At 41.4% G+C, this 24,716-nt stretch overlaps 1 protein-coding gene across 1 annotated transcript in view; it reads left to right on the forward strand.

The window, feature by feature from the left end:
• tmtopsb (teleost multiple tissue opsin b) overlaps window positions 1-24,716 on the forward strand; it is a 39,920-nt gene that overhangs the window by 5,925 nt on the left and 9,279 nt on the right. Inside the window, exons 2-3 of the mRNA XM_077244070.1 lie at window positions 326-654; window positions 17,238-17,471. Coding sequence (XP_077100185.1) covers window positions 326-654; window positions 17,238-17,471 — 563 coding nt within the window. The remainder of the gene's footprint in view (window positions 1-325; window positions 655-17,237; window positions 17,472-24,716) is intronic.

The following is a 24,716-nucleotide window of genomic DNA, read 5'->3' on the forward strand; positions in this document are numbered from 1 at the left end:
ACACAATTAACACATTGAATCAAATTTCGATTTAATAAGACTGACAAAGTTTTTCTTTGTAAAACAATCCAATAATCTGTTTTATTTATTTTTTTACGGTGAATTTTTGAATTTTAAATTCAAATTTTTCCTGTTAATCTAGGTAATCCAACAGCATTGAGCTTGATGTACATTTGCAGTGCATGCGATAAATCTGCAGATTTTGGCCTTTTACTTCATGTAAACAAACCCTCAAAGGAAATCATGATCTGTAAGCAACCCAGGACCGCAGCTATTACTCATTACAGAGTGTTGTGTTGTCTGTATCTCTCTTCTGTTTGTACAGGCGTCGTGTCTCTAATCTCACTGGCGGTGCTCTCTTATGAGCGCTACTGCACCATGATGGGGGCCACGCAGGCCGATTCTACCAATTACAGAAAGGTGGCCATGGGTATTGCCTTCTCCTGGATATATTCCATGGTTTGGACTCTTCCACCACTGTTTGGATGGAGCTGCTACGGTCCGGAGGGTCCCGGCACCACATGCAGTGTCAACTGGGCCGCCAGGACAGCCAACAACGTGTCTTACATTGTCTGTCTGTTTTTCTTCTGCCTTATTCTCCCATTTATCGTGATTGTCTACAGCTATGGAAGACTCCTCCAGGCTATCACACAGGTAGGTGTCAAAGCTATTACCGTTTACTACAGCTGATGAGTTATTGGTTTCAAAGAAGCTTTCTGCCTAAAGTTACAGACTATTATGTTATTTGTATAGAGACTTGGCATTAAATTAAGTATTGAATTAAGTGCTTCTTTCACACGTAACTCTTTGAGTAATGCTGCATCATTGTTTTCACTATATCTCCGCATTTAAATGGTAAATGATAGAGAAAGACAAAAAGGAAACTGCCATGAGACAAAATCTTTAAAAACAAAAGGAAGCAGCGTTAGTACAATGTTAGAAACATTGTTTCTGTAGTGTAAGTGTACACCGTTCAGAAGTTTGGGGTCAGTAGTTTTTAAATGAATACTTTTATTCGGCAAGGACACATAACATTTATCAAATGTGATGTTTACAAAATTATAAAAGGTTTCTATATTTCAAATATATGCTGTTCTTTTGACATTTCCATTTAATAAAGAATCCTAACAAATGTATCAAGGTTAAGCAGCACAAATGTTTTCAACAGTGATGATAAGAAGACATGTTTCTTGGGCAGCAAATCAGCATATTAGAATGATTTCTAAAGGATCATGTGATGGAAGACTGGAGTAATGATGCTGAAAATTCAGCTTTGCCATCACAGGAAGTCTGCTGTATCCTACAGAACTCAGCACTCAGATCCGGGCTGCAAGATAGGGAATTACAACATACAAATTGCATTCAGCATTAATTTTGAGAGCGTTTTTGCACTGTTACATGATTTAGATCATTTCTTTAGTGAATCAGTTGCTTAATGCAAACAGCATGCGCAAACAAACAATTCATGAATTTCCCACAACTACAAGCAAAAAAAGGGTAGATCAAGGCATCTGCTTACATATTTTATCATGAAGTAATACATCATATTGTATTGAAATGTGTTATACAATTGCAGGGAAAAACAAATGTTTCTCCGTGGTCTTGTGTGGAAAACATCTTTACATACTTTGGAGAGAAAATGCAGCAAATGATGTATGCAACCTTAGACTAGAGAAACAGTTACCATGACGAACTTCAACTTCAATTAGCGTAATATTCATAAATTGTTATGAGTTTTCACAATGACCTTTTTGCACCATTAATTGACAAAACCACTCACCAGGCCTCTCGACCTGTGGTTTAAATTAAAAACAGTTTGAATATTTCAGCTCGCGGCACTTTTCTGTGTTCCTCTATCAGTTCCAATTTACCAGAGGAAGCAAGATTAATTCATTCTCAACTGCTTGACGGGAAATGTTCCGCGTTGTCCGATGATCAACACCCTGGCTGTCAGCAACAATTGACAGTTATTCTCATTGTTTAGTGTGAAACTTCTTGAATGCAAATGAAACACCATATTACGTCAGGCACATAGCAAATTGTGTCCTAATTTGCATGAAGATGGGAAGAAAATAACATTTCAATTGAGAAGTAGTTTTTATTTGATTACTCCGAGTTGCCCAATTTTCTGAAGTAAACTCAAAACAAGTGCTCTCAAAGCTCCCACAATTCCTTTCCTTCCTCCCGCCCCTCACCGAGTGGGTGAGCTAACAGAGGCCACCAGCTGCTTACATCAAATGCACTGACACAACAAAACGCTTTGATTTGCAACTGAATTACTTTTCAAACGCAACAATGAAAAATCTCCATCTCTGCGTCTTAATGGAGTACAATGTATCAAATAGATGTTTCAGCACTTTTAATATACTGTGATGTTCTGAGAGAGTTTGGAATTTAAAACATTCATGTGTATGTAAATTAGCCCTGTCTAAAATGGGCCATTGATACTTTGAGAACTGGAAGCGTCACCTTTTCGTTTCACTTCATTCAACCAGCAACACAAATCGCTCAGCCTATGTCACTGCATTAACATAAGCGCTTTCATAAATGTTCTTTTGCCGTGTATAAAGTCTGCTGAATCTCATTTTGGTCTGAATGTCTTCTGTAGATTCATGGACAGTGTCATCGCAATGAACTGTAGCCTATGCGAAGCCGCAGTTATATTGTGTTGCATCACAGTACTGTATTTAGGTCAAGACTTATCACTAGACATCAGTGGTGTGATCTAACCTCAGAGGTGAAAAGACTTTGCTTCTCTGACAGATACATGCTTGTGAGAGCAGATAACTTTGAGCCTGGACTTGTGTTGATAGATGCAGGAACAAAGGGAGGTCTCTCCTTAAGCCTGAGCAGAAATCATTTCCAATTAACGAGTTACTATCTCAAAAGGGCAGAGAGGGAAACGAACCTTTAGAAATGGGTACCTCACAGGGCTTATAACCTTGCAGTCTCCTTTTATTTTGCCTGTCATGTACTTTATTCATCAAAGAATCCTAAAAGAAATCAGTCACAATTTCTACAAAAATGTTAAAGAGTTGTCAATATTGATAATAATAAGAAATGTTGCTTAAGCGGCAAATCAGCATATTAGAATGATTTCTGAAGGAGCATTAAAGATGCTGAAAATTCAGCTTTGCCATTAGAGGAACAAAATTACATTTGAAAAATATATTAAAATGGGGGAAAAAATCATTCTAAATTGTAATAGAATCAACAATAAACTCCTAATGAATGCTTATTAATAGTTAGTAAGGTAGTTGTTAAGTTTAGGAATTGGGTAGGATTAAGGATGTATAAAGCAGTAATATGTGCTTTATAAGTACTAATAATTATCCTAGTAGTATGCATGCTAATATGCAACTAGTTTATAAGTGAGAATTGGACCCTAAACTAAAGCATTTCCAAAACATCTTGCTGACCCCAATCGTTTGAATGGTATTGGTCCCTCCCACATCTGACTCTGTCTTAATATATTTTTGTCATTGCCGATATAGATGCATGTACAGATATTGGCTTTGCTCTGCATCTTATCACTAAGTTTTGTCAATTGAGAAAAAAAAAACCGTATATAACATTTTGTGGCACACTTCCTAACTAACCAGGGGCTGGTTCCATAAACTGCTTAGACTAGTCTTACAAGTTTTTTTCTTCTTCAAGACTGTTCATAGCTATTTTAAATCAGTTACATGAAAAGACTGATTAGCCATAACTAATTGTTAATTTGTCAGACGAGTTCTTAAGTGGCCTTAATCTGGCGGCTATGTTTACGGAACTGGCCCAGGGGATCCAATTGTGCCATTAGTCCCTTTTCAGCAACCCAGGGTTAAGTGCTTAAGTGCTCAAGATTTGCAGTTTTGGAGTCACCTCTACATGACATTTAACTTTATACCACCATTCAAGTTATTGAGGGTTATTTACAGTAGGTCTAAAAATAGGGTAGACCATTAGTAACGTCATTGCCAACAGTATATAACAGTTCATATGATTCATGTAGATGCTTAGAGGGCGTGCATTGCACCTCACACGAAATCATTTGCATAATGGTGTCCTGAAGATGATAAAATCATTGAGTTTGATCAAAGGCATTCTTCCTTATCTGCTGCCTTCAATTTATTTAGATGTCATTTAATGCAAGGAAATTATAGGCCAATCGTAGCATGAGATCAGATAACTATAGAGTATCGTCTCCACTGTATAAGAGTGATTGTAGCTCCACACCGATGGTATTGAACCACAGGCGCAGAGACCGAATGCTGATAAGCTCAGAGTCTTTTAGACAATTAGCACCCTGTGTATTTATTCGAGATGCGACTCTGACTGTTCGATGTGGTGGAGTCCTAGGGGGACAGGTGTCAAATATATTCACACTCCACTCTGATAAATCTCAAAGGGGGTGATAAAAAATGCCACGACATATTATTACACATAAAATCGGCTCTTCGATTAAGTTAAAAGCTCTTTTTAATTGCATGCATCACAAGCAATCAATTGGATATTGATTCAAGTACATTTATGATCAATAACGTCACAAACCACCTTTCAGGCTTTCATTACAACATGCTAGACTCTTAAAATCACCATGAAATCAAAATTGAATATTCATATTTTTCTATATGGAATGTTGCCGTATTTATTATATCCCTGCACAGTTTTTTTTAAATTCATGTGCTATCATAATCTTTTATGAGAAAAGCCCTTATAGCGACATCTCTTCTCTTTTCTATTAACCTTTTTACATGGCGCAAGGGTGGAACAGCCTGTCTTTAATTACAAACTACAAAGATCCAATCAATTCCTGAGGGACAAAATCAAGTCCGGCCCTACATTTTTACTTGTTCAAAAAGTCGTTTCACTTGGATATATGTCACAACAAGGAAGAAAAGGCTATCGTAACTTCCATGCTATGGCGACTTTATTGGCGTATATGGTTCTATGAAGAACCTGTAACATTGACGGAATCTTTCAAAACGTTATTTTATAGTAGAAAAAGGTTCTTTAGATTTTTAAATATTTTTCAAACTAAGAAAAAAATGGTTCTTTTAAGAAGTGTTCTCTAAAAGGTTCCTAAAAATTGTTTTCTATGACATTGCTGCCCCTTTTTGGAAACTTTATTTTTAAGAGTGTAGGGTGGATACTGTGACAGTCTGAATGTCACCTACAGTAAGTACACCTACAGGCTTTGTCCCTTCGTCCCCCAGAAAGTGTCATATTGTTATATAAGTTTGAATGAAGATGTGACAGTTGCGTATTCACAGTGCATAGAGCACATAGAGTAACCCTCCCAGCTCCTGTCGCTCCACTCAGCCGTTGACTAACCCATCCAAAATGTCACCCGGTAGGGGGCCGACCGCCTTCCCAAAGAACAGCCTCATTTGCTCGGACACGGCCTGTCTCTTTCTGTAAACTCACACTGCGGGTGAAAAGGAGCATGCTGGGGAAACATAGGGAGAAAAACCCAGCGGATTTGCCACGCTCATTTTCTCCATCCTTCGAGACAAAACTGTCCATTCGCACAGAGACAGGCTGGGTAGACAGAACGAGAGACAAAGAGTTCCAAACCAAGTTCAAATCTGCTGCAGGTCACGTTGCCATCACCGAAAAGTGTTGACCCTAAATGAGGTTTCAAGAATCAAATTTTGCTGATGATTCATTTTGATTTAATTCAATTGGTTTGTCATGGCATGAGGGTGAGTAAATGATGAGCTGTATATAAGTATCACCCATTTTGTATTATTTGTTTTGAAGTTGATCCTGACGACTTGCAACTTAATTAGTCTGCTATTTGCAGTCCCTGTTAATTAGGAGCTTTCAAATGACATCGGCAATGAAGTTAAAGTCTTTTGGAGAATTGGTAGATTAAGTGGCCATTTGTTGTAAAAGCTAAAGTTATTCTGTAATGAACTTCAAGGACCAATGATATTAACCAGCGGTGTCCAGTCCCGCTACTGGAAGGGAACTATCCTGCAGAGTTTAGCTCCATTCCTAATTAAACACACCTGAACAAGGTTAAAAAGAAATGTTTTATTTCTCTTAGCATTTAAACTCATTTTGTTTCAGTTAGTTGCCAAGGAAATATTTCTCATTTTCATTTACTTTAACTTGATGTACTAAAATAACTCAAACTAAATGTATAAAAACTATAATGTTCCATTTGTTTACATTAGTTAACTTAACTAACTTAAAAATACTTCTGGAAAACATTACTCTTAGTTAATGTTCATTTCGCCATTTACTAATGCATTATTAAAATCAAAAGTTGTATATTTTAATATTATTTAATGAACCTGAGCTAATATGAACTAACAATGAACTGTTGTACTTTAAACTAACGTTAACAAAATTAATACAAATTTTAACAAATGTAGTTCATTGTTTGTTAATGTTAGTTAATGCATTCACTAATTTAACATTGTAACGTTTTATTAATAAAAATAACAAAATCACCAAAATCAAAAATCTTCAAACTATTATTAAAATCTATAATTATATCTCATTGACACAAAAATAACAACTAATCAAAGTCTTCAGGAATACTGGAAACTTCCATGCAAGTTTGTTGAGAAAGGTTGAAGCTAAACTCTGCATGCAGGACAAATGTCCCCCCTCGGGGACTTAGCTTAGCTAGCCATCTCTCTCCCAGTCTTTCCTCATCTCCTGTTTCATTTCAGACAGCACAGACAGCCCTCAGGATATCAGAAAATTCACCAAATCTCTGTTGTCACATGTCTTTATTATATCCACTGCTGAAATGCTACTCTGCAGTCCTGAAAGAGAAAATTATGAGGCAATTCTGAAAATGTGCTGCACTATCATATTCTGTCTTGTACTATTTAGACTAGTGTTTGTTTGTGTTGTGGTTGGGCGGATGTTGCAGCAGTTCTAATGTGGATAGGGTCCTTCAGGAATTGGTATGTTAGAGGGGACGGGCTTCTGCAAACCTAATCCAGAAATCAGGTGATGTGCTGTGTTCTGGGTAAGTTTACTCAGAGTAAGCGGATAACCTGTGGTAACTTTCATTGTATGTATAAGTAGCCATAGCAACTTATTCTCTAAACATAACTCCGGAGCAGTTTAGTTTACTTCAGAGGTATTCAGCATATATTCTCATTTTAAACAATATTTTTCTATAAAAAATGCATATGTGATACATCTCACCTTACAAGAAATGTGGAAGCAAAATGGCTAAACGAACTTATACTGCCATATTATCGTTGCAAACAGTTACACTATTTTAGTGTAATCATTCATCAAACAAAAAATGTAATTCTTTTCACCGTAATAAAAAAACTGATTAAAGATAAAAGATTAAATAAATAAATGATTGCACAACTGCCCCGTAGGTGGCGATATGCACTAAGAATGTAAATCGGCATTAAAAAAAAGAATCATGGATCCAGATGGTGTGTGTCTCCTTAGAATTAAATATTTCTCCCAACTGGATGTTCATTTTTGCTTCTTTTATTTTACACCTATGGGTATGGCACATAGCCTTGGGACTGAGAAAACATACGGGGGGTGCAGTATTTACCTCTTATGAAAAATATGGACCATTTTAATATTTTGCACAAAGTAATAATCAAGCAATGTACGTAATCTAATTAATCAAAATTATAACTTTCAAAGTCTTCCCTTGCCACCTCTAAATAATTTACCAAATTAGAACATGTTTGAAATGCTCTTAATATGCTGATAAATAATGCTAAATGTATGAAGAAGAAAAAAACGCTGTAACGCTGTTGTGGTCGTTGAAGGCACAAGACGAAGATGAGGGTAACAACAGTCTTTATTGAAACTAACTCCGGCAGGACAGACACAACCACGTTCAACATAAACGAGAACCGAAAAGGGAATGAACAGAACAGGGAGTATAAATACACAGGAGGAAATGAGGAAACTAACTAGACACAGGTGGAGAAAGGTAAACTAATCAGGGCCTAAAGAGAACAGGTGCAGACTAGACAGAACATAATTGTGACAAACATCTAAAGGCGGGCATACACTGTGTGATTTTCGTCCGATTTTGAGCCGAATTCAGACTCGTGCGATTCTTTTTCGGGTCGGGCCAATTTTGTCGGGCAGAAATTTTGGTTGCTCCTCGTGACTTTAAAGCACAGTTGAAGTAGAGCTACGAACCGATTCCCCTAAACTCAGTGCTTTTTCCCTCACTGTGCCTGCCCGAAACCAGAAGTTTAACCATTTCATCTGCAGCAAGAAAGAAAATGAAAAGAGGGAGATCCTAATTTCTGTAGCTATCAATCTAGCAACAAATTACGGTTGCTTACCTCCAGTTCGTGTTGCAAAATGCATAAACATGTAATACCCACGTCTTCACCTGCGACGTACCGTGCCTTTTTTAATAATTTGTTAAACAATGTCAAATGTTAAATAAACTGTTTTTGAAATAAAGCTGTTTTGACTTAATTATTGCAGACTGTTCGGAAATATTAGCCTGTACACTTTTAAAGGGTTAGTTCACCCCAAAAAAATTATGTCATTAATGACTCACCCTCATGTCGTTCCAAGCCCGTAAGACCTCCGTTCATCTTTGGAACACAGTTTAACATATTTTAGATTTAGTCCGAGAGTTTTCTGTCCCTCCATTGAAAATCTATGTACGGTATACTGTCCTTGTCCAGAAAGGCCATAAAGACATCATCAAAGTAGTCCACGTGACCTCAGGTGGTTAGTTAGAATTTTTTGAAGCATCGAAAATACATTTTGTTCCAAAAATAACAAAAACGACGACTTTATTCAGCATTGTATTCTCTTCCGGTTCTGTTGTCAATCCGCGTTCACGAGGCCAGTAACGCTTCGACGTAAGACGCTGCTTACGTGTTATCTGGTAGGTCGTGTATTCGGGTTCAAATAAATATGTCTGGTTAAAAAAAAATGCAAGTCTTCCCCTGTGTCGAAATCCTTAGACATGTTTGCAAAGATTGTTTTGTTTACAGCGTGCGTCTCCCTCAGACTGTAAATGAAGCTCGGGCGCACCAGATACACGTCAGCTCGTCTTACATCAGCGAACTCATGAACGCGGATTGACAACAGAACCGGAAGAGAATACAATGCTGAATAAAGTCGTCGTTTTTGTTATTTATGGAACAAAATGTATTTTCGATGCTTCAAAAAATTCTAACTAACCCACTAACTGTGGTCACATGGACTACTTTGATGATGTCTTTATTGCCTTTCTGGACAAGGACAGTATACCGTACATAGATTTTCAATGGAGGGAGAGAAAACTCTCGGACTGAATCTAAAATATCTTAAACTGTGTTCCGAAGATGAACGGAGGTCTTACGGGCTTGGAACGACATGAGGATGAGTCATTAATTACATAATTTTCATTTTTGGGTGAACTAACCCTTTAATAATTTTAATTAGGCTAAATGTTTTCAGACAATTTTTTATGAGGAGGAGTAAGCTTCTATGTAACCTTTTATCCTCACTGAGTGTTGGTTATGCGGTGATGCGCTATGAAATGATTGCATGGCAAATTAATTATAATAGCCTATCCCTAATAGTTCTGGATGGAACCAAGCCGGGGTCCGGAACCGGACAGCGGTCAGCCTTTTGAATACCACTAATAAAACAGTATGTGATGAGTTGTATGTCCTAATACACAGTACTAAAAGTACCTTATTGACCTACTTCTTTCGACGAGGTTCTTCTTCTTCTTTTAGTTTTATGGAATGACCATGACTTATCAAGTGCACGCCGCCACCTACTGTACTGGAGTACACAGCATGAATTATGATTCAATAAAACCACTTTACAGTTTACATAATAATAATTTGACGAGGTTCGGAAGTGTGCATACGATAGATACTTTAATATTCCATGAAGCCATGGGAAAGGATTTGTCAATGACAGTGAAGCGATGTAACTGACGCTGGTTGTTCACATAATGAGAACATGGCGAATACATCCGGATTACATTCAAACTACACACATTCATACTATATAGAACATACTTTTTAAGGGGGTTCCAGTTATTCAAAATAAGAGACTCATGAGACTAATGCGATTTTTAACTCAGACCCAGTGTGGTCACCAACTCTTAGTTTCATATTCCGGGGTAACTGAACTTACTCCAGACCGGGTTTTTTGTTTTTGTTTTTTAAGTAAACAAGGTTTAGGCTAATCAACCGAGAGTTCAGGGAATATGTGACGTTGAGTTAACCTTGCATTCTGAACAATCCAATTCACTAAAATATCAAAATGATTTGACTTTTTCAGAACTACATTTAAAGGTTCACTGTAAACCCGGATAAGTAGAATCTACTTAAAAAAAATAAGGTAACTCGTTGCCTTAATTTAATTAAGTAATCATAACTTAATTGCATCAAGTTTTTCTTACTTAATCCATTTAAGTTTTGTCAACTTAATTCTCTCTGTGATCTGAGGAAGTGTACTCCCAGAGTGCATTGCGGCATTAATAAATTAATTGCTTTGTTTTACTATTTTTGGCTTTATTTACCATTACAATTGTATTTGCTATCGTTATTGGGGTTATACTGACAAGAGACAGCAAATAAAATTGTAATGATCTAATTAATTTAATTAATTTAAAAAAAACTTGTTACCATTGTTGTGGTTTGCATGCTGAATGTTGAAGTCTGTGTCTGACTCAAGCAAACTTGCAAGATATTGTCACAAATATAGAGGGGTTATATCAACCCAATTAAAAGTTTATGCCATAAGTGTTAGCAATAAAATGTTAAAAGATCATTATTTTACATGAAATATAGTTATGATATATATCATTAATAAATTCATTCAAAACATGGAAATAATTGAAGTATAAATATATATAATATTTATTACTTCACTTCCTTTGAAATCATATAACTGATTTCATGTTGCATCACTGCATCAATTGGAAGAAATTGTTACAATAAATTACAATAATATAAATTAAGTTCCCAGTGCCCAACCAAAGGGAACACTTATCACAATAATGGTGAGAAATTTTAGTAAATCAACATGAATTTATGAAGTCAACTTATGTGACATTCTCCCCAAATTGTTAGTTGTTTTGACAATAACATTCAAGATGACTGGAAAATTAGCAAATGCAACTAAGAAGAATGATGACTGCAGAAGTCAAAGAAAGAAAAAAGTCTATTAAGATTTACCCCGCCTGGGAAATTTTTTTTTTTTTTTTTTCAAAATGGTACTCAAACCAGTCAAGTAATGTTTAATAGGGTTTTCTGGGTAAAGAAGGCATAGCATGCAAACAGTACAGATTACTAAATTGTTTTAAGTAAGTTCAACTAATTATTCAACATTAAGTAAAGTTAACTAAAAAGTGTTAGTTAGAACAACTGTTCGGTTTTACAGTGTTGATACAAGTTAATATGCTGTTCTTTCTGCTTAAACATGCACGTTTACTATGACAGGGGGTTTTGGATGTAGCCACCCAATGATCAAGATTAATTTCTCAGGACTGATTACATACAAGAAGCTGTCCAATTGAAACAGTTGTACAGTTTAAATAAAAAGGATAAAATGTGACTCATTCATTTATAATGCATTTGTGCTTTTCCTATCGACTTATCTCTCTCTTGAAACTCAAGCACTGACTTTATCATTTCCATTTGATTGGGTTTTATAACAGTCTATAATTAGTGGACACTGAATTTAATCAAAATGTTATGACAAATATAGAGGGATATAATTACACTCAGAAAATTTGATTCGTGGTGGGAAAAGCGTTTGCATTGCTGAACACACACTCAACCTCGTCACCAGTTTACATGAGGACAGAGTCCGCCAAAATGAGTTCATCACATTCACGTCTGCACTCTATTCTGTTTACCAAAAGACATTGATTTATGTATGCTGTACTAGCAACGGGCTGCTTAAAAATAGAGGGAGAGCAAGAGTGATAAAGAAAGAGAGGCACAGAGCAACACACTCTCCTGGGAGCTTTTTAAGCAGCTGTACTCACAACTGGTCTGCCCACCTGTCAGACAGAAGATTTAATGATCTAGTCCACTGTATTTGTTTAGTGCGGGCGACGACGGATCGGGTTATACCCCAAATCAATCAGGAGAGGATCGCCAGGACAGGCCCTATTTTACTGAAATGGGTTGGTCTAGAATGTTTTATCTGTCCCTCTCCCTTGTCACTCTACTCCTACTCCTCATACATTTACACTGTAGTACCGTCACCCTTTTCTCTCTCGCTGACTGCCTCTTTCTTTAAGTCTGTTTTTGACTTTGCTTTGTGCTTCTCACTCACTGCTCCATCTGTCACCCCAGCCATCCATCTTTCAACTATCAACTCTCTTTCTCTACGTATTTTTTCTCACTTTTTTAGTTCCTTTTTTGTGTTGAATTGTTTTGGTGTTTTTTAGAAAAATGTCCTTTATTACTCAAGAATAATTATTTTAATTAGAACTAGTGCTTATACAGGGTCTTTCTGAGACCACATTCATCTATCTATCTATCTATCTATCTATCTATCTATCTATCTATCTATCTATCTATCTATCTATCTATCTATCTATCTATCTATCTATCTATCTGTCTATCTGTCTATCTGTCTGTCTATCTGTCTGTCTGTTTATCTATCTATCACACATCTATCTATCTGTCTGTCTGTCTGTCCATCCATCCATCCATCCTTTATTCTTTTTATTGGTGTGAAATGTAGAGCTCGGGGATGCACCAGAACATATGAGTGAGTGATGCTAATGTCATAAATGTCAGAGTTTTATTGACAAATAAAAATGTCCTATTATAGGCTTTAATGGTTAAGAGGCCCAGAGGGAATCTGGGGATTATTTTCTGCGTTGATTTATGGGGAAATCTGCCGAAGGGATTTAAGCATGGGAAAATGTGTTAATCGGAGCTGAGAGTATTGGAAGCTGAAAACACAATTAAATTAGCCCAAATATTTAATCACTGAGCATGAAAGCGTTGGGGGATGTTTAGAACTAGGTGAATAAAGGGTGTTCCAGTTCTGTGGAGATCTTCTGTGGGTGCAGATCGTGTGGGCCCGCTGATTACAACTGTTCTATCGCCAGATTATTGTTCTTTTTATTTAATGTTTACATACAGTTGAGTCATCAAACAGATGTGTCTGTTTTCATAATTGATATATGTTACTGAAAGTTTCAGTTACTGAAATTTCCCTATAATAGCATGCTCAGAGAAATGATTTAATGATAAGAAACTGTCCTCTGTAACTGGTTTTATGAACTTCATGGAAGCATTCAGACTTATTTTAAGATTATCTTGGTTGATTGGTAAAGGCTGGAATTGACACATTCACCAGCTGGAGTGTCAAGGATCTCCACCAGAGGGCACTCCTTCTGTCTCCTGTATCTCATCATGAACTCCATGCCCCATAATCCATTGCGCCGACTCATTAGGATTTGATTTCTCCAACCTGTGGTTCATTAGCTTGTTTGTATTGCCTATTTAAGCTCTGTTCTCCTTTGCTTTCATTGTGTAGTCTTGTTAGTGTTACCACTGCATTTCTGAGTGCCTGTATTATTTTTCCCTGTTCCGGTATTTCATATTCTTTGCTTGTTTCCTTGGATTCTGCCTAGTTTGGGTTGCTGTGTGTAACCATTTGCCCGATTTTGACTACTTTTATGGATTGTCCTAAATAAATGCTGCACTTGGATCACTCATAAAGCCAAGGAGCAGTGAGTCCGTAACAGAAAAAAAAAAACCTTTTAAGGAGTATCACCATGTTGCTTAAGCCTTTAGAATTAAACCCCCCAGATCAGCAAAATATCAGGTTCACTGGAGAACTGAAAGATTTACCCATGTTCCCCAGACTGCTGACAGACATTTATTTTTCTAAGAGAGACTCTTGTTTTATCAGTATCAGAGAAGAACAGAGTGAGATCTCCGGAAACAAAGTTTATTTTGTCGATCTCAGCTGTGATCACAGCTTTCAGAATCTTCTTAGCAACATAATGTTTGACGTCCACCTACCCACATACCCGAGGGATCCTCCCTGACCAAACATACTCTGACAGACGCAGGAAATGCCACATGCATCTCCTTCACAGCTCTCCATCCTGCTGGGTTTGCCATCTTCTGACTGCAGGGCTCACACGCACCCCGAGGGGAGAGCCTCATTACCACAACACCACCACAACATCGGGGTTAGGTGTGTCACACACGCCTGGATTTACATGCACTCGCCCGCTCTAATGATGCAACTGTGTGGATGGTTGCAGTTTGTCTCTCCAGGCACATTTTAGAAGTTTGACAGCTCTGAATGTCATCAGATTTTTGTGTTTTTTAGTTTTTAATCTATTCAATCTCAATTTTTTGTCGTTGAGAGCTAAAAATATGTATATATTTATGCTAATAAGGGTTTGAACATTGATTGAGCCTTTGCTTTCCGCGTGATTATCGTAATGTTCCCAAAGCACATTTTCTGTCCTAGTTAGACTAATTTTCCCTATTTCACAGTTTATTTGTTTAATCCATTTAGCATTTCGGCACTTTTAAATAACTGCTTATAATTGCTATTCTCCAGCAATAATGTTTCATCAGGAGTTGTGCTGTAGGACTAATTACTGGAATTCATCTAAGGAGCAAGGACACACACCTACACAGACACACAACAAACTCGCTGTCTTCTATTGTGATTCACATCTGATGTTGTCCGTCTTAAGCCTGCTTTGCTTGGCATCCTGTGTTTAAAGGGATAGTTCACCAAAAAATGAAAATTACCCCATGATTTATACACCCTCAAGCCATCCTAGGTGCATATGACATTCTTCTTTCAGACGAATACAATCAGAGTAATATAAAAAAATGTCCTGGCTCTTCCAAGCTTTAAAATGGCAGTGAATGGGCGGTTTCTGTTTTGAAGTCCATAAACGTGCATCCATCCATAATAAAAGTAATCCACACGGCTCTGTGTGTTAATAAAGGTTTTCTGAAGCAAAGCAATGCGTTCGTGTTTTAATATAACTCCAATTGTATTCGTCTGAAAGAAGATCATTTACATGGCTTGATGGTGAATAAATCATGGGCTAATTTTCATTTTTGGGTGAACTATCCCTTTAATGTGACCATGAAATTTCCACCTGCCAATCAAACTTCAATTGGGTTGAAGTTATTGATGACATGCGGGGTACGAACTGCCCTTTTTTTGTCCACCCACCTTAGCAATGCATCTCAAACAGCCATCACGTCTTCACTAGTTCTTAATTGGTAGAGCGGCCGCAGATGTGCCGCTGGCTGTGTCCTCCGGTGATGTTCTGCACCATAACTTCACACCCCCGTAGGCCTTCACACCTCGCTGTGTTATTCACAGTCTGAACCCCTGTGTGGTGCCCTTCTGTGCATATAGGACTTTTTAATGTAACCACAAAAAAAAAAAAACTGTGGCCCAACTCCATGGGGAGCCTATTAGCAACTTGACATTGATCTGACATTCCGCTTAGTAATAATTTGTCAAGTTGCGGCTTCTGCTCAAGTTGGACGGTGGAGTCGAGTGTGCCTAGGAGGACCGCCTGTGAAGAAAAGGCTGCACTCGTTCCACTCCATTGCTCTTAATTAGCTCTTAGTCAAAGCCCAATTATGTTACTCGGGGCACTGGCCATTACATTACATTCAGGAGTACAGGCCAATCAGGAAGAAATGTGTTCATGTTGTAATGTAAAGTATTGCATATAATTCAAAGTGCTGTATGACTCTGATCAGTAAGTTATGTGTGAGGAAATGTGGCTTAATGTAGAGGTGAATTCTTTTATGTTATCAGGGCTATCAATAAATGCTTTCTCTCTTTTTCCAGACAGATTTATTAATTGTACTTGTATAGTCAGGAAGAATGTGAGTTTTTGAGTATTTTTCCAGTAAAAGAAAATTCTTGTAAACATCCTAAATCAAAAGCGCAATTGTGTAAGGTATTAAGACTTGTTTTTCAGAGAACATAAAGCACGGTTTAAAGCATAAATCTAAAATATATATATATATATATATATATATATATATATATATATATAGAGAGAGAGAGAGAGAGAGAGAGAGAGAGAGAGAGAGAGAGAGAGAGAGAGAGAGAGAGAGAGAGAGAGAGAGAGTCATATTTAACCTTAAAACAAGAAAACAACATAGCTTGGTCATTTCACATGTGGAACCACACTGTAAATATGTTATATCATGTATAGAAAAAATACCCTGCTTTCATTTAAAATAATATATGTTGATTTAAATATGCAATAAATCTGTATTTAGGAAAAACCTAAGATTTGGGTTGCACGATTTGCTATTGTAACCAGTTCTGAGTTGCATTTGTTGTTTGAAGATCCTATGACCAAAGTTGATCACATAAATTATTCTTAATAAAGTATCTTATATTTAAGAAAACTGCATTTATTTAATAAAAAATACAGTAAAAACAGTAATATTGTGAAATATTACTATAATCTAAAATAACTGTTTTATATTATAATATATTTTAAAATCTATTTTATTCCTCTGATGGCAAAGTTGAATTTTCAGTAGCTATTACTCCAGTCACATGATCCTTCAGAAATCATAATAATATGGTGATTTTAAGAAAAATTACTATCACTGATGAAAACAGTTGTGCTGCTTAATATTTTTGTGGATACTTTTCTCCAGGATCCTTTATTGAAATAGAAAAAATTCAAAAGAACTGAAATAGTATAAATGTCTTTGTTTTTACTTTTGATAAATGTAATGCTTCCTTGCTGAATAGAAGTGTTAATAAGTAAATGTATCAGGTGGACAGTTATATATTTTACTGGAATAAGACAAAAGCACTGATAAAGAAAAGGACTTTACTCCACATCCACATTGCGTTCTGAGAGAATGGCACTTCAGAGCGCCACTGCACCAAACTTCAGGGACTAAAGTTCAACCAAAGTAGCAACTCTCAGCTCTTGGGCACCTTCACCAAAAGAGCACTTAGCAGCTGTCAGACAAAGTGCTACAACACTGCAAAAATGACGCGTAATGCTCAGTAGGCAATTCTACACCGTGTAATGGTCCTTCTGTTCGCCCATTGTTGTGTTTAAGGGTCTATTACAGACCAGAGCGATCGATTCACGGCTGTATCCATTTCTGCCAAGCTGTCCTGAAGCTTATGCTAAACGTTCATCTAATCTGTAAATGTCTGCATATACAGTTTTATCATTTTGCCTTAGAAGCAATGAGACCACTGTCAGTGTAATGTCATGTTCCTCACATCTCTTTTATTTTTCTTTGTCATCTTTTCTCCTTTGCTCTGCAAAGGTGAGCCGGATCAATACGGCGGTGAGTCGTAAACGGGAGCAGCGTGTGCTCTTCATGGTGGTCACCATGGTGGTGTGTTACCTGTTGTGTTGGCTGCCCTACGGGATTATGGCCCTGCTAGCCACGTTTGGGCGGCCCGGCCTGGTCACACCAGCGGCCAGCATTGTTCCTTCTCTGTTAGCCAAAACCAGCACCGTCATTAACCCCATCATCTACATCTTCATGAACAAACAGGTGGGTAATCAAAAAGCTACTAATCAGTAATCTGCTATTTTTGCTAGATCTTCATTGGACGGCTATGATATGAATATGAAAATTACATGATATTATATTCGCATTAGTTTATTTGCATCCACGTTCAGCACATACTATAAGAATTTGAACGCTGAGTCACTTAAAAATTGATGAATGTCATCGCAAAGAAAGAAAACGATACTCGGTTACTAACGTAACCTCGGTTCTCTCTAGAGAGGGAACGAGTATTGCGTAAGTTTAGCTTACGCTACGGGAAAGATTCATCTTCTCGAGATACTGAAGCCAAAAAATTATCCTTAATTTTGTATTCCTTGTCAACGCAGTGCAGCAGCTAGCAGACCTAGAGCAGGCCATCTCGCGTGCTCATTGGCTGCCCTGCGGGCAACTGCTGCAGCCTACCAGTGAGCCCGGCGTGACGTCACGCCCAAAGAAGGGCGCCCGCGCCTTCATAGCGTCACAGCCCGCCAGAATGGGCGTGGCTTAGCGTATAACACTAGGGGCTGTAGGCTGAATTCCCTGGTTTTCGTCGACTGAAGCGAAGTCGCTCGTGGCGCGAGCACGGCCGGTTACGCAATACTCGTTCCCTCTCTAGAGAGAACCGAGGTTACGTTAGTAACCGAGTATCGTTCTCTTACGAGAGGTTCTCTCGTATTGCGTAAGTTTAGCTTACGCTACGGGAACACTTTGTCAACGCCGTGCGCGCCAAGCATCCACATGAGACCCCGAGCTTTCAGGGGAACCCCATAAGTGGAAAAAATAAGGTGGCCAGCCACGCGGGCCATCACTTGTACATAAGCACACATAGGGAATACAGAGCAGCGCGCCGGTCTGTATAGGCACATGGCACATACCCTACTTAGTGCAGCTCAACCAGGAGAGCTGAGTCATGTGAGAGTGATCTGAGCAGGAGATCTGGGCAGAATACACCTCTCCTTCAGACTGACAACAGTTTAGCCTGCAAGGCAGGAACTTCTAGGTTATAAAACCTGACAAAGGTAGACGGGGAGCTCCAGCCCGCCGCTACACATATGTCATGGATAGAAATTCCACTGGACCATGCCCACGAAGAGGCCACGCCTCTCGTGGAATGAGCCCTGATGCCCAGAGGGCATTGCAGACCTTTTGACGCGTAAGCGGCCGCTATAGCGTCTACTATCCATCTGGACAGGCTCTGTTTCGAGGAGGCGAGACCCTTGGTGCGCCCACCAACGAAACAAAAAGCTGTTCCGAACGCCTGAAGGAGGCGGAGCGCGTAATGTAAAACCTCAGCGCTCTGACAGGGCAGAGGAGATTCACATCACCTTCGCTGTCAGATGCTGGGAGAGCTGACAACGAAATAACTTGCGCTCTGAATGGAGTGCCCATCACTTTAGGGACATGGCCATGTCTAGGTCTGAGGATGACTTTAGAGTCATTCGGTCCGAACTCAAGACACGACGCGCTGACAGACAGCACATGCAGGTCCCCTACACGTTTTACTGACGACAGTGCAGTCAGAAAGACGGTTTTCAGTGATAGATATTTCAACCCCACGGTGTCTAGTGGTTCAAATGGAAAAGCTTTCAGGGCCTCGAGGACCAATGCAAGATCCCACATGGGAACCGACGGGGGGCGCGGCGGATTCATCCTTCTAGCTCCTCTAAGGAAGCGGATGGCCAACTCGTGTCTTACCAATGACTGGCCGTGCGTCGATTCTGCGAACGCTGCCACGGCCGCCACGTATACATTGAGCGTGGATGGGGAACTTCCCTTATCCAACAGCTCTTGTAGGAAGGTGAGCAGATGCGCCACCCCGCATGTCCGCGGTTCCAGATCTCTGTCGGTGCACCATCCAGAGAACACCGACCATTTAGACGCGTAGAGCCTTCTCGTGGAAGGGGCTCTAGACTGCGTGATCGTGTTCATCACTCCTTCTGGCAGGGCAACGAGTACCCGTTGATCAACCATAAATGCAGAGACCAGCGCTATGGATTGGGATGCCAGATCGTGCCGCGAGCCTGAGAGAGGAGATCTGCCCTCACCGGATTCGGCCACGGAGCTGTATGTGACAGCCCTGCTAGTTCCGGGAACCCAATCTGATTCTCCCAACGCGGGGCTATGAGGAGCACCGAGTGGCGCGTTTCCCTGATTCTCTTGATCACCTGTGGCAACAGATAGACCGGAGGGAAAGCATATAGCGGGAGGCTGGGCCAAACCTGGGCCAGCGCATCCTCATCCTTCGAACAGACCGTCGGGCATTGAGCGTTGTCTTTTGACACAAATAGGTCGACTTCCGCTCTGCCGAATAGGCGCCACAGTTTCTGGACCGTTTGGGGTGCAGGGATCATTCCCCTGGGGGAACGTTGTCCCTGGACAGTTTGTCTGGGCCGTCGTTCAAATGGCCAGGCACATGCGCTGCCCTCAGCGAGCGCAGGTGCATCGGAGACCAAATAAGGAGGCGTTCCGTCAGATTGCAGAGATTTCTGGATCTGACACCGCCCTGACGGTTTACATAGGATACCACAGACATGTTGTCCGAGCAGACAAGAACATGCTGGTCCTGTATGAACGGGAGGAAGCACTTCAGCGCGTTCTCGACCGCTATCATTTCCAGACAGTTTATGTGAAAACCCTTCTCCTGGTCTGACCACTGGCCAAAGGCCGGTCTGCCCTCGAACAGTGCGCCCCAACCCGAGTTGGACGCGTCTGACGAGATGACTTTACGATAAGAGATGGTTCCCATCATTACTCCCTGCTGGTACCAGTCAGCCACTAACCAGGGCTGCAGAGCTGCTATGCAGGCCTGAGTCACTCTGATTTTCTGGCCGCCAGACACCCGGCGGGACACGCGAGCATTCAACCAGCGTTGGAGCGGGCGCATGCGCAGTAGGCCCAGCTGGAGCACCGCTGCAGCTGATGCCATACAGCCCAACATCCTTTGAAATGTTTTCAAAGGGAGAAAGCTGCCCTTATGGAAAGATGCGGCTAGGTGGCGAACACGGCGCGCGCGCTGTGTCGATAAACGAGCCGTCATGGTCACCGAGTCCAGTGCTATTCCTAAAAGGAAATTGACTGGCTGGGCAGTAATGAGCTCTTGGTCCAGTTGATCGTGAGACCCAAGCTTTCCAGATGACTGAGAAGCACTGTTCTGTGAGATAGCAGTTCTGTCTCTGACTGTGCCAATAGCAGCCAATCGTCCAGATAGTTCATTATTCGCAGCCCCTGACTTCTCAGGGGGGCGACCGCCGCGTCCATGCACTTCGTAAATGTACAGGGTGCCAGGGACAGGCCGAACGGCAGGACGGTGTAATGATATACCTGACCGTCGAAGGCGAATCTCAAAAATTGCCTGTGACGGGGTACTATCTGAATCTGAAAATAGGCATCCTTCAGATTTAGAGAAATAACCAGTCCCTCGGGCGAACGTGCGTGAGGATTTTCCTGGTCGTAAGCATTTTGAACGGTCTTTTCGCAAGCACTTAGTTCAAATATCTCAGATCTAGGATAGGTCTGAAGGCTCCGTCCTTCTTGGGTACGAGAAAAATATCGGCTGTAAAAGCCTGACTCGCTCAGAGAAGGCGGTACCTTTTCTATAGCCCCTTTGCACAGCAGCTTTGCTATTTCTGCGTGAAGTAGGTGTGCTACTTACGCATTCACAATCGTCGCGGTCCGGGCTTGAAAGCGCGGGGGACGGCGAATGAATTGAAGTGTATAGCCCTGCTTTATTGTGCTCAACACCCATTCTGAAATCCCTGGGATAGTTTCCCACGCAGCTATGTGAGCCGCTAGGGGGGAAATCGCCATTTGCGGGCTTGTGAAACTGAACCGGCGCTGAAAGCGCGGTGCGCGCGCTCTCGGTTCTGGGCAATGGCTGCGCGCTGAAAAGCCAAACCGGCTGATTTATGTGAGATGTCCCAATCATAAGGGATGGGGAACAGTCTTTTGTCATTTTTTGACGCGCGAGCAGCGCTCCGTGCGGGAAAGCTTCCTGTAAGCGTGAGCGCGTGTGCGCGGGCACGAGACTTACAAGTGTATTTGATGCCCCGATCATAATGGATGGGGAGCGTTTTATTAATGCCCTGCGTTTTGTGATAACACTTTAACGCGCAGGCGCAGCCCGGGGGGAGGTTAGTGTTAGCAAGCGTGAACGCACTCAGGCGGGCACGAGACTTACATTCATAACCTGCTTTCTTTTGTGAAACTGACCCGGAGCCGAAAGCGCGGCGCGCACACTCTCGGTTCTGGGCAATGGCTGCTCGCTGAAAGCCGAGACCGTCTGATTTATATGAGATGTCCCAATCATAAGGGATGGGGAACATTCTTTTTTTTTTTTTTTTTTTTTTTTTTCACTTTTTGACGCGCGAGCAGCGCTCCGGGCTGTAAAGCTTCCTGTAAGCGTGAGCGCGTGTGCGCGGGCACGAGACTTACAAGTGTATTTGACGCCCCGATCATAATGGATGGGGAGCGTTTTATTAATGCCCTGCGTTTTGTGATAACACTTAAAACGCGCGGGCGGAGCCCGGGGGGAGGTTTGTGTTAGCAAGCGTGAACGCACTCTGGCGGGCACGAGACTTACATCCATAACCTGCTTTCTTTTGTGAAACTGACCCCTTAGCCGAAAGCGCGGCGCGCGCGCTCTCGGTCCTGGGCAATGGCTGCTCGCTGAAAGCCGAGACCGGCTGATTTATGTGAGATGTCCCAATCATAAGGGATGGGGAACATTGTTTTTTCACTCTTTGACGCGCGAGCAGCGCTCCGGGTGGAAAAGCTTCCTGTAAGCGTGAGCGCGGGCACTAGACTTACAAGTGTATTTGACGCCCCGATCATAATGGATGGGGAACGTTTTATTAATGCCTTGCGTTTTGTGATAACGCTTAAACGCGCGGGCGGAGCCCGGGGGGAGGTTTGTGTTAGCAAGCGTGAACGCACTCTGGCGGGCACGAGACTTACATTCATAACCTGCTTTCTTGATCGTGTAACAGAGCGGGCAGATAGTGGGCACAGACTTGTGGACACATTTCTTACATTCAACACTCGAGCGGCTTTTCTGCGCTTCATGAGAGTGTGCTCTGCGAGGTTCGGAGTGCTTATGTGTAGTGGTGAACACTGGGGCGTGGGCACTTTCATTACACTTACAACACCGACGGCATGAGCCAGACCAGACATTTTACTCATTTTGAGATTTTTCTGGGTCGCCGTGAAAACGGCGTTTGTGTGCAGGCGAGAGGGTCAACAGACCGGCTCGTTGGCTGCTAATTGAACCACTGCAGTAGCCTGTTTGAAGGGGACTGACAGGGAATAAACTCAAACACGCACGCCTTTTCGGAGGCGATGTGTCTGTTAGTAAGCGTGAGCGCTCGTGAGCGGGCACGTAACTTACATTCTTAATCTGACATTATACTCACTTGAGATTTCTCTGGGTCGCCGCAAGAACGGCGGATGTGTGCAGGCGAGCGGGTTGCATTACCGGCTCGTTGGCTGCCAAATACACCACTGCAGTAGCCTTATCTAAGGGGACTGACATGGCGAGACATTTCGACGGCGGCGCGCAAGCCCGTCCAGGTCATGCAGAGAGCTCGAGAGGGCTCTGCATGACGCGCGAACGGGGACGCGAGGGCGGGGTAGCTCTCTTGTAACGTAAAGAGAGCTAGCCGCGTGCTCGGTGGTCGAGCAGAACTGGAACAGTGTTTGTACGAGGGCGCGCGCACGAGTAGTGGGCACGGGACCTACATGTAACACAGATGATGCCCGTCTGGGTCATGCAGAGAGCTCGAGAGGGCTCTGCATGACGCGCGAACGGGGACACGAGGGCGGGGTAGCTCTCTTGTAACGTAAAGAGAGCTAGCCGCGTGCTCGTACGTGTCCCTCGGCCTCATTCTCAGATGCGACGGCAGTGAGGCTCGTGAGCGGCAGCTGCGCGTCGGTGAGGAGAGGCGGGGGGTGTTGAAGGCTTCGAGTCGAGCCCGCAGGGTCGACAGCGGAAGCGCTTCACAGCCGGAAGTGCGAGGCGTCTTAAAAAAGACACTCGCTGCTCTTTTAGAATAGGTTTTAGAATAGGTTTTAGCAAGGTAAAGGATACGTCGCCGGATATCGTAGCTCGCACGGATGGCTGAAAGGTGGCGAAGACGGCCGGCTTCCTCAGCGCTCTCCTAAGCTGGCTGTCCGCTGTTCGACGGCGGCGGTGGCTTCTCTCAGATCCAGCGATGCGAAGAGCTCGCTGAAGAGGCGAAAATCAGGGAATTCAGCCTACAGCCCCTAGTGTTATACGCTAAGCCACGCCCATTCTGGCGGGCTGTGACGCTATGAAGGCGCGGGCGCCCTTCATTGGGCGTGACGTCACGCCGGGCTCACTGGTAGGCTGCAGCAGTTGCCCGCAGGGCAGCCAATGAGCACGCGAGATGGCCTGCTCTAGGTCTGCTAGCTGCTGCACTGCGTTGACAAGGAATACAAAATTAAGGATAATTTTTTGGCTTCAGTATCTCGAGAAGATGAATCTTTCCCGTAGCGTAAGCTAAACTTACGCAATACGAGAGAAGCTCTCGTAAGAGAACACTTTAATGCTAAACATTTCACAAATCATGTTGAGCTAAAAATGCCTTTGAATGCGTTTCAAACCAACCAACAAACGATAATGCCCTGTTCATTCTATGTGTGCCCAATGTTTATATCGTTCATCAGCTGGACTCTGCTATTATTTTGTGTTTAGAATGATTTTTAGATATATTTATCATTATTTGTTATAGTTATCGTCCTTGGTGTGAAGGGCCTTACAGTAATAGCAGTTTTGAGAAGTTTTAACACCATTTGTTTGCATCATTCATTTGGCTGCTATTTTGTAAGCCAATCCATTGTAATTAATGCGAAGAATGACTTAACTCACTATATGCCTTGATGATACTGTGTTTTGTAATAAGCACATGCTATTCTTTGCCATATTTAGTCTTTAACAGTTTTTCTTTAAAATAACACACTGACAGCAGGATCACTTGAGTTGAGGGTTTTCAGTTTGACTGTCATTCCCAAAAAATACCAAATTTTAGTATGAATTTAACAGCACAGATCACACAAACTTAGTTAAAAAGTCATTCTTTTTCCAAGTCCAAACCGCCTTTGAACGTGAAATATAGGATCTGTTTTTTGCCTGAGAACTTATTTTTGTCCAAAACTTTTGAAAAAAATGAGAAGGCAAAATTGTTTGATTGTCTGGGTTGCTTAAGTTAAACTATAGCTCCATATAAATTAAAA

This window comes from Siphateles boraxobius, unplaced genomic scaffold, assembly GCF_051911475.1.
Source record: "Siphateles boraxobius isolate OS27281-9 unplaced genomic scaffold, OSU_SipBor_1 26, whole genome shotgun sequence".
Lineage (NCBI taxonomy): Eukaryota > Metazoa > Chordata > Actinopteri > Cypriniformes > Leuciscidae > Siphateles > Siphateles boraxobius.